The sequence below is a fragment of the Scyliorhinus torazame genome, chromosome 10 (genome assembly GCF_047496885.1).
Source record: "Scyliorhinus torazame isolate Kashiwa2021f chromosome 10, sScyTor2.1, whole genome shotgun sequence".
Lineage (NCBI taxonomy): Eukaryota > Metazoa > Chordata > Chondrichthyes > Carcharhiniformes > Scyliorhinidae > Scyliorhinus > Scyliorhinus torazame.
The window spans coordinates 89509432-89520602 of record NC_092716.1 but is presented as its reverse complement, the minus strand read 5'-3'; the positions used below and the strand labels follow the sequence as shown (position 1 = coordinate 89520602).

The following is an 11171-nucleotide window of genomic DNA, read 5'->3' as shown; positions in this document are numbered from 1 at the left end:
CAAGGGACAAACGTCTGGGGGCATCTTACATGGCCAATGCCAATCATGGTTTTCATGGTGTTTCCTGTTGAGAGAACCTAAGAGTGGGACATTTAGCTCCTGTGGCATCAGGAAAGAGACTGTACATTGAGTCAACTAAAAATGAAGTAGGTACATAATTGGAGAAAGAGCAAAAGGAATCTACACAAGATAGAAAGCATACAAAGGATAAGCACCATGAAGTAACAGAGAATTTATTCACTTCTTAAAAGACTCAGAGCCATCAACAATGATACAGAGGTATCCCAACTTACCCATAGCTGTATATTAACAGCCAAAGCATAGTTAGCAGTTCTACTGTCTTAACTTACAAGTAGCTGTTTTGTTTAAGCATGCGAGTGTAAAAAGAATTATTTACACTTAAAATGTTGACAATATTCAACAACATATTTCTCCCTTGGATTCGAGGCCCAAGGCACTCACATGTGACTGCCAGAGGTGAGACAGCCAAAAAACAAACTTTTCTTTACCATTTTATACAGGATCCTTTGCATTACAGACCACCTTTATACAAATAAAACGCTGCCCTTGAATATTTCAGCTTCACGGGCTTTCAGTAAAAGGGTGGGAACGAAAGACTGAAGAGATGATTCGACCTCCAGTACTGATGATAATGTCACTGTCGGAGCTGGATTCTGCATCGGAGTCACTGCTCCCAGAGTAGGCTCCAAGGCCAGGGAGTATTCCAACACACACAGATGCTGAAGGATGCTGGATTGCTGGGCCAGTTAAGAAATCAGACTGTGCTTGATCGCAGGAGTCATCATCTGAAGAAGAACAAAATTAAATGACAGAATACAGCACAGCCTCTCTGAAATTTTACTTTTCCAATGTCTACAGAGAGCAAGTTTACATCAATTCTTCAATGATGTAAAACCTTTCAATAGTTCTGGATTTAACATGGCATTAGAATCAGATACCACATTCGTAAATATCCATTTTCTATGAGCTATAGGATTTTGAGATTTAAAAAAAATTAATTTGTAAAATTAAGATGTGCTTGCCAAAGCAATAAACATAGACTAAAGTATTATGATCCCAATATTAAATCCTGTGATAGAGCAGCTAATGAAAAGCTTAGGTTACACAAAGAGGGCTACTTACACAAGGTATAATGATCCTCCGAACCATGATTTATTTCCCATAGCACTATCTACTAGCTTATTCTTAAAGTTTGAGTCAGCCTTGGCAGAAGTACAATAAAATAACTTCATTAACATTCTACCACCCACATGGAAGGTCTCTGATTTGACATGAATTACCCCAACCTGTGAACTGCTCTTACTCTCCTTTTCTAGCCCGTCTCCCGTGGGCTAGGGGAGAGAGGAATAGAGGAAAACAAAAATGCCCCCACTGTCCCAAGGCTTCTTCTGCCTTTTACTTCTGAAAACCCATTCTCAGACCTTCAGAAGTTGCCAATCTATAGCCCATGGAATATGAGATGTACCAAGGTCACTTTCCATCTAACAATTCTGCTTCTTCAAGAGAAAGCCTGTAGCCTCCGTCTGGAAATTTTCCACAGTTTGCGCCTTCATGGAACAAATCCCAAATAACTCCAGCGGGTTCACACCAGTGGAATTGGGCAAAGTTCCGGTTTGCATTTTTCCCAGAATACATCCTCCTCTCACCTTATTGGGAGTTTAATTTACTAACACTGGTAGGAAGTCCGTCATCTGAACAGTGAGGTCAGATTAACTTGGCATGACTGAAAGGTTTACAAGACATTGGACCAGGGGGTCTTCCTGGTTGACTTTAATTCTGTTGAAACTTTCACTATAGAATACTAATTTGTTCAACTTTGTTTGGCTTCTGCTTTACCTGTCTGTAATAGAAAATGGCCAATGCACAGCCTGTAATTGCCAACCAGTGTCACAGCATCCAAGCACTGATGCACTGGCACATTTACGGAGCAATAATGCTTGCAGAATTTTAAACCTTTCAGGTAACAAAATCCAGCACCCATTACTAGAAATTCCGTATTTTTGGATACATTGCAATATGCAAAACCCAGAATATTCACTTCCCTATGAAGATACCAGATTAGTTGGACTAAATGTAAGCACCGTCACCTGAGAGTCTAAACATAATGAATTTGTGCTCCAGTGTGTGACTGGAGCACGATCTATACCAACACTTCAGTCTAGTACTGAGGGAGTGCTGCACTGTCAGAGATGCTGTCATTTACAAGTGGTGTTATACGGAGACATTGTCTGAATAAATGCAAAAGATCTCATGGCACTATTCAAAGAAATGGAGGTGGGTGTGAGAAAGGAGGAGTTTCCTCCTGGCTAACATTTATCCCCTCCCCCACCAACGTCACAAAAACAGATCAACTGGCCTGCTTTTGGGGCTTGACGAAGTTCAAACTGGCTGCAATGCTACCCCAGATGACAACAATGGCTACATTTCATAACTAACTGTTGAATATTTCCAGCATATTCGGTTTTGATTTCCCAGTGTCTGCAGTACCCTGTATTTTACCTGTGTGTTCAAAAGCTACTAATTGACTATGAATCATTTTGGGAGATGAGGGGAATACGAAGGAATTACAAATTCTTTCATTAAGTGCTCCTGCAAAAATGTCAGAATGGAATAGGCCACTTAAAATAATATATTGATTACATTACTACTTCATAATTCTATGAGAAAGTCAGCTACTTATTGGGATTGTGGATGCAAGAGCTTACTAGCAAAATGAAGTAGCACTAGCTGTGATGACAGCTAGTGACTCAGATCATTCCTGTGCTATCCTGGTGAGCAATTGCAGCACATCATTTGAAAATGGACAGGGCGCTGCACGCCATTGTCATATTGCAGAATTTATGACTGAGTGGTTGAGTAGGCATTTTGGCTTTCACCTGCACTTGATTTTTGACTCCAGGTTCAGGGTCCAAAGGATAAATTTCCAACGGTCCAGCAACATTGTTTGAAAACGGAAATTTAACAGACAAAAGTAAAGGTTGGTATCGCAAGAACAAAAGGGCGCTTGGTATTTTAATGTGCTTGCAAAGGGAACTGGAATTGTCATCAAATCAAAACTGTTATCCACAGTCATTTCAGAAGAATTATGAACTTTAAGGGGTTACTGTCGAACCTCAAAGGGACAGAAACAAGTTGGTAGATTGGGCAGACAAGTGGCAGATGAAGTTCAATGCAGAGAAGTGTGAGGCGATTCATTTTGGTAGGAAGAACATGGAGAGAACAAATAAAATAAAAGATACAGCTCTAAAGCAGGTGGAGGAGCTCAGGGACCTGGGTGTACATGTGCATCAATCATTGAAGGTGGCATGACAGGTGGAGAGAGCAGTTAATTAAGTATACAGTAATAGGGACAGAGTACAAGAGCAGGTGCATTACAAGTCACTGGTTCTGCCTCAGCTGGACTAGTCCAGTTCTGGGCGCCGCACTTTAGGCAGGATTTTGAAGGTGCAGATTGATTCCAGGGATGAAGAACTTCAGTTCTGAAGATAAATCGGAGACGTTAGGACTTCTTTCCCGAGTGAAAAGAAGGTTGGGAGGAGATTTGATAGAGGTATTCAAAATCATGACAGATCTGCACAGAGTAGACAGGAAGAAACTGTTCCCACGTGTGAAAGGATAGAGAATGGGAGGGCAAAGATTTAAAGTAATTAATAAAAGGAGTAAAAATTATATGAGGATAATTTTTTTCATACAGCGAGTGGTTAGGGTTTGAAATGCATTGCCTGAGAGTGTGGCGGAGGCAGGTTCAATCAAAGCATTCAAAACGTTATCTAAAAAGCAATAATGTGCAGGGTTACGGGGAAAAGGCAGTGATTAGTACGAGGAGAGTCTGTTATTCGGAGAGCCGATGCAGACATGATGGGCCATATCGCCTCTTTCTGCCCAGTAACAATTCTGTGAATCTGTGAAGATGATCAGGAGGCTGATAATACTTCCTGGTGACATTCACACATTGAAAGTTAAAAAGGTTTCATTTGCCACTCAGCATTGCTAAAGAGTGCAGGTGTTAAGGTTGAGAGAATTTCCTGTGGGTGACAGTCTGATTGACAAATTCATGGATCTGAAGAGCTGGATCAAGGTCACAGGTTAAGCCTGTCCACCAAGCAAGATAGAAACATATGATTTGTAAAGACAGTCTGCTCTGGTAGAAACTTGGAGAGGAAAAGCATAGTGCCAACTGAATTGAAAAACGCCATTCTCATGAATATGAGTTGCATTAACGCACATCAAAGCACCCTTCCATTACAAACTCACTACCCCTGCGGCACTCAAAGCTGACAGTGGTGAATGATACTGCAAATATTTTCTATGTTAGGAGTAGTTACAACATAACTCAGTATTTGCAGGCGATGATGAGGAAACAAGAGGACATGGAAGGAAGAATGCAACCAGCCAAGGCTCCTGCCATAATTGTTATCTAGTGAGCACTGCTGGAAAGTTGGGTAAACTGATATAATTAAAAGCAGGATCAGACTTGGGTGTGATGCCTGCACTCGAGATGAGATTCAGGGGATGGCTAATGCCTGTTGAACTGTACCCCAAATAGACTAGAAAAAGAGAGAAAAGTGGTAGCCTTGTTGCTTTTCTAGTGGGAGGAGATATGTCAGAGTAACTGGCACCAGAAAAGGTGGAGACCATTTGCAACTAGCATGTTGTAACTAGCATGACACGCAATTACAATATGCAATTACAATGAACAATAGATTAAACAAAAGCTCCTTTTCAACACCGTTTTTTGATTAATTCTAAACAGAGAGGATCACACTACCCATACTGGCGGATACAGAGCATAAATGGCAAAGACGGTTTGGAGATCATCACTTACCATCATGACCACTTCCGTCAATGTTATCAGTTTTCTGTTTTTTGGGTATATCAGAGCTTGCTGAGCTAGAGTGAAGTGACAATAAAATTAAATTGTAAAAGTGGAAAGAACATTTTTAAATATTGGTTTCTCCTTCCCAAGATCAATAATAAATTAAAATTCTCAATTAATTTAAAGGCTGCAAGAACAATCACTGCAGTCAGCTATTGCGGTTAAAACAGACCAAGCTATACCAAAGGACATAAAGGTGGCCTGCACCAGTTCTTTATGTTTTAAAAAACAATCACTTTTATACACTTTCTATGCTGTGTACAGCTATGAACAAGTCTGGAAATAGAGCCCTGCAGGGCAAGAATGTGTGAAAGTGTTTACAACATGCTGCTGTCTTCCTGTGTGAACAATCTCACGCCATTTGGTAACAGTTCAAGGCGGAAAGATCCTTAATCTTTCTTCTCAAGAAAATTCAATGGAAATAACTATAATGGAGACAATTTCATTGATGGAGGCATTCATTTAAAGAATTATTATATATTTAATAAAGGAAGTGAAATAAACTGCAAAGGGGAGCCCAAAGAGTTTATTGGTTACAGACGGGATGGGGGCGATGCAATCGGGCAACGCCCCGGGACCAGACAGATACCCGGTTGAGTTTTATAAAAGGTTTTCCGGGCTGTTGGGACCACTCCTGGTAAAGGCTTTTAATGAGTCAAAGTGCTCCCCCCAACGTTATCGCAAGCATCGATTTCCCTTATTTTGAAGCGGGATAAGGATCCGGAGAGCTGTGGGTCATAAAGGCCAATCTCCCTGCTATATGTAGATGCAAAATTGTTGGCAAAGATCTTGGCCACACATATAGAGGACTGTGTTCCGGGGGTAATAGGGGAGGACCAGACAGGATTTGTTAAGGGACGACACCTGACGTCCAACATTAGATGGCTCATTAATGTAATAATGATGCCTGCGGAGGGGCACGAGGTCAAGGTGGTGGTGGCCATGGATGCAGAAAAGGCCTTTGATCGTGTAAAGTGGAAGTACTTGTGGGATGTTCAGGGAGGGTTTGGGATTGGGCAGGGATTTGTGGATTGGGTCCGGTTGCTATATCAGGCACCGGTAGCAAATGTAAGGGCAAACCTGGTTCGATCAGAATATTTTAGTCTGTGCTGGGGACGAGACAGGGGTGTCCACACTCCTCACTACTGTTTGCCCTGGCCATAGAGCCTTTGGCAATGGCGCTGAGAGCATCGAACATTTGGCGGGGGTTAGTGAGCGTGGGTGGTGGAGCATAGGGTCATGCTCTATGCGGATATTTGCTCCTTTATATAACAGACCCGTTGGGGGGAATTACAGGAATTATGGGGATGCTGGAGAAGTTTGGTCGATTCCTGGTTACAAACTGAATATGGGCAAGAGTGAGGTGTTTGCGATCCAGGCAAGGGGGCAGGAGAAGAGACTGAGGGAGATGCCATTCAAAGTGGTGGGAGGGAGCTTTAGGTACCTGGGTGTTCAAGCGGCAAGGGACTGGGGTCAGCTTCTTAAACTAAATTTGGGCAGGTTGATTAAGCAAATGAAAGGGGACTTCCGTAGGTGGGACGTGCTCCCGCTGTCACTGGTGGGGAGGGTACAGACTGTTAAAATGACAGTCCTCCCAAGATTGCTGTTCGTGTTTCAGTGTCTTCCAATCTTCCTCCCCAAGGCATTTTGAAGGAAGATAAACGTGGCGATCGCGGGTTTTATATGGGCCGGGAGAGCCCTCAGGGTGAAGAAGATCCTTCTTGAAGGAGGTGCCGGGAGGGTGCTTGGCCATTCCGAACTTTATTAATTACTACTGGGCAGCTAATATATCGATGGTTAGGAAATGGGTAGCGGGGAAGGGGTCGGTGTGGGAACGAGTGGAGGCGGCATTTTGCAAGGGCATGAGTCTGAAGGCTTTGTTAACGGTACCTCTGCCATTCTCGCCAGCTTGGTACTCCACAAGTCCAGTGGTAGTGGCAGCCCTGAGTGTGGAGGCAATGGAGGTAGCACATGAGACTGGAGGGGGCATGGTCACCGATCTATGATAACCACCGGTTCGCTCCGGGGGGGCTGGACGGAGGTTTCAGGAGGTGGCAGCGGGCAGGGATTGAGAGATTTGGGGACCTCTTCGTTGAGGAGGGTTTCCTGAGCCTTGAGGAGCTAGAGGAGGAGTTTGAGTTACCGGGTGGGAATGGGTTCCGGTAACTGCAGGTACGGGATTTTGTCCGGAGGTAGGTCCCGAGCTTTCCTCGCCTCCCACTAAGGGGACTACAGGATAAAGTGTGGTCTAGAACAGGAGTTGGGGAGGGGAAGGTCTTGGAAATATATAAGGAACTGATGGAGTGGGAAGGGCTCCCAATTGATGAGGTGAAGAGGAAGTGGGAGGAAGAGCTGGGAGGGAGGTTGGAAATCGGGTTATGGGAGAAAGCCCTGAGGAGAGTTAATGCATCCTCGTCATATGCCAGGCTTAGCCTGATCCAATTCAAGGTGATCCACATAACTCATATGAGTATGGCCCAGATGAGTAGGTTTTTGTGAGGAGGCGGAGGACAGGTGTGGGCAGTGTGGAGGAAATCCTGCGAATCATGTACACGTTTTGGACGTGTCTGAGGCTGAGGGGATTCCGGCAGGGATTTTCAGATGTCATGTCAGAGGTTCTGGAAGGGAGGGTGATTCCAAGCCCAGAGGTGGCAATATTTGGAGCACCGGAAGATCCAGAAACCCGGGGGGGGCAGGCCGATGTTTTGGCCTTTGCCTCCCTGGTGGCCCCAGAGATGGATTTTGCTGGGATGGAGGGACTCAGAGCCTCCAAAGTCAAGGGTTTGGGTCAGTGACATGGCAGGGTTTCTCAGGCTAGAGAAAATTAAGTTCACCTTAAGGAGTTCATTACAGGGGTGGCAGTCATTCATCGACTTCTTCAAGGAAAATTGACCGTCAGCAGGGGGAGGGGGGATGGAAAGGGAGGCATGGAAGTGACGATTAAGGGCAGGGAATCTAATTTACATAGAATTTACAGATCATAGAATTTACAGTGCAGAAGGAGGCCATTCGGCCCATCGAGTCTGCACCGGCTCTTGGAAAGAGCACCCTACCCAAGGTCAACACCTCAACCCTACACCCATAACCCAGTAACCCCACCCAACACTAAGGGCAATTTTGGACACTAAGGGGAATTTATCATGGCCAATGTATGAGTAGTTCGGGTTTAGGGCTGGGGGGAGTTGGGTATGTTATTGTGGGGTTTTTGTTCTGTTGTTTAAAATGCGAAAATTATAAATGCCTCAATAAAATATTTTCTAAAAAAATAAAGACATTTATTCAGCATAACAGCGGTATTTACACAGGATCCAGTTATACACCTCAGGGTCCTCACTCCTTTCTATCAGCTGCTACAGCAGCTGGCCAGTTATCCTAGTACTGGTTAACTCAAGTCAATCGGCACAAACAATTATTCCCAGTGGGATGAGTCCTATCCAGGGTTATAACAGGAAGTAAATTAGACCCAAAACCACACTCACAATTGTCTGTCAAGAGCAGGTAAAATAGTTGGAACCTTTTGAAGGAATAGGTGGGACAAGATCCAATTTGTGTTTCAAAGGAGAATACCCTGATAGATAAGGTTCTTCCACTCTCTACAGTTCAATTGGATTTGGACTTTCAAAAGACTTTGACAGGGACCCACACCAAAGACGTCCTAATGAAACTAAAATTCACAGGAATCCAGCATGTGATTGGGATGGTGGATAAAAGATTATGAACAGCACACGGGTGTCATCCAGGGAGAAGCTGTTGAGTAATGTCCGGTTTAGATTTCTTACCCACAGAAATGCCTCAATGCAGAAACTAATTTTAAATATTACATTTGTAAACAACACTAAAACGCGATGGTCAAAAGATGTCTCAATTGGGAGTTTAGGTTTCTTCAGCCATTAGGGAAAATAATGGTAAATTGGATCTAGTTTCAACAAATGCAAGTGGTCCGAAAAATAACCAAATTAAAGATGTAAAGTGAAGGAACAAGATTAGCACAGGAAGGTAGAAAGGCACCTGAGAGTAACAGTGCTTTCAATTTTGAGAAGATGTGGAGCAGCAATAAGCAGAGTTTGGATATTAGGACGGAAAACCAGAACAGTGGTGATACAAAGGTTTTATAATGCACTGGTCATACCATACCAGAAACATTGTCTACAATTTTGCTCAGGACACTTTAAAAAGAACATTTATTAATTGGTCAAGGTGTAAAACAGAGCAAGAATGATCCCAAATGTACAGATGATCAGCTACAAAAAAAGAGAAGTTCTGCAATCTGGAGCTACAATAATTAAAGAAAGATCTCAGAGATACAAATGCATATGATACATACACAAGGTGAATCTGGGGTTATGAGTTCAAAGTATGTCAAGGTAGTACATGACTAACTTAAATAAATAAATAAAAAGTAGATGCAAAATAGATCAATTAGAAAGGTTTCATTTTCATGTGCAATGAACATTTGAAATGATCTTCCAGACAAGTAGACATTAAAGAAACAGTAGGATGCTGGTATGGATAAAATGCGAGTAGTAGAGGGAGGGATAAGTCAATTGGTCTTTTCTCATGAATTGATGAGCTTTTGTTTCGGCTTTCCAGTCTTTAATCAGCTTCCTTTGAATGAAGTTAATTGCTATCAAAATGGTCAGTGGAATTGAACAGCGAGATCAGTAGAATAATTTCAACCAGCAGCTGCACATCATAAAAATTATATCTCACTGGACACTTCATTTGAACTTGAGAAATGAGTATTATTTAAATGATAATAATGTCATATCTATTTATAGCAACTTATTTCAATTGAATAATGAAGATCTTCTTCAAGCTATTATTCATTTCTTCCTGGTCTCAGTCAGGTCATGACAATTTGGTGACATTTCTGTACCCAAAAGTGTGGCTGGAAGGTAAGATTGAGTCTACCAGAACCAAACTGACTCAGGTGCAAAAGTAAAATCACTGTTGGAGGCAAAGCACTGTCAAGTCTTATAAAAACAATAAAATGTTCAAAATCACTTATTCCATGGCAAAATAAAATTTCAGCAGGGCTTGTACCCAGCGAGTGATGCCACAATGAGCACCAATGTGATTGTTAAGGACAGGATTGGGCTCAGCAGTGGTGTCCTCCACAGTTATATAGCTCACTCTCCAACAGGCACTGTTTAGGCTCATGCAAGAAGAATGGCCATGTTGAAATACTGGATGCCGGCAATGTCTATGGAATCAAATCTGTAGCGTTCATAGGCAGAGGAAAGGGAGGGGGAGGAAATATCTTCAGTGGAACCAAGTTCAACTAAGCCAAGATGATTGATAACAATTGCTTTGAAACGGATGTTCTGTTTTAAGAAGCGTTGGAATGCCAAGCAATGGCTAGATCACTCAACCACTCTTGTCAGAAGCACAGCTGTTGTTACAGCATTAGCATTTTTATAAAAGAGCTTCAAATTAAGTATTGTTCACATTACTGCCTTGTTTGATTGTAGAGCAGCAAGTCTATGAAAAACAGCTGGGTTGATAACCATGCCTATGACATTGCACTCTTAGTGTTTCAGTAGTCGGCTACCTGTCTCGACACATCAACTTGTAAAACCACAGGGTTAGGCAATAGTACCTAAAAGGCAGTTGAAGTGTTCTCATGCTCACCGACAACCTAAGTAATCTTAACATTTCTCAAAATCTATTTTCATTAGAATCCTTTTATACCTTTATACTCTGGATTTACAAGAGAACCGATTTACGATGGAGGAAAATCAAGTGCCCTCGGAGCAAAAGCACTTAAAGTTGAACCAAATCATTGTCGATACAGCAAACTATCACCAATTCTGCCCTGTTACACTTAGCAGTGCCACTTTAATTGTGCAAAAGACTTAATGCTTCTGGGTTTCATGAAAAATAACTCAAGTTCATAATTATTTTGAACTTATTCACTGTGTGCCAGCCATAGTCTTGTTATTTCTCAGCAAAATAATGGCTATATATAGCTTTAGACACAGGGAAAAAAGACAACTGTGATTCTGATTGATTTCCGAATCATCAGCAATATGAAATACACACAACCAAAAATTATTTGACATTTTGCTTGCAGTTTTTCCATGTCGTGACACATTTCATCTACAGTAAGTATGATGCACTGTAACCTTGTTTGGCAAGAAAAATCAGGCCTCTTTACCTTCACATTTGACACCTCTTTCCATTTACTTCTTTAACAAACTGGGTGGTATTCAGAAGGTTTCATTGCAGCTAGAGCATTTTTGTCACCTCTGCTATTAATTTCACACCAATGAAA

General features: G+C 42.2%; 1 protein-coding gene across 1 annotated transcript in view; it reads right to left on the bottom strand.

Moving 5' to 3' along the window:
* Positions 1 to 217: 217 nt before the first annotated feature.
* The window catches only part of psme3ip1 (proteasome activator subunit 3 interacting protein 1), a 152006-nt gene continuing 141052 nt past the window's right edge, over positions 218 to 11171 (bottom strand). The window contains exons 6-7 of the mRNA XM_072518403.1: positions 4847 to 4911; positions 218 to 806 (exon numbers count right to left, since the gene is read on the bottom strand). Of these exons, the coding sequence (XP_072374504.1) occupies positions 583 to 806; positions 4847 to 4911 (289 nt within the window). The 3' untranslated portion in view covers positions 218 to 582. The remainder of the gene's footprint in view (positions 807 to 4846; positions 4912 to 11171) is intronic.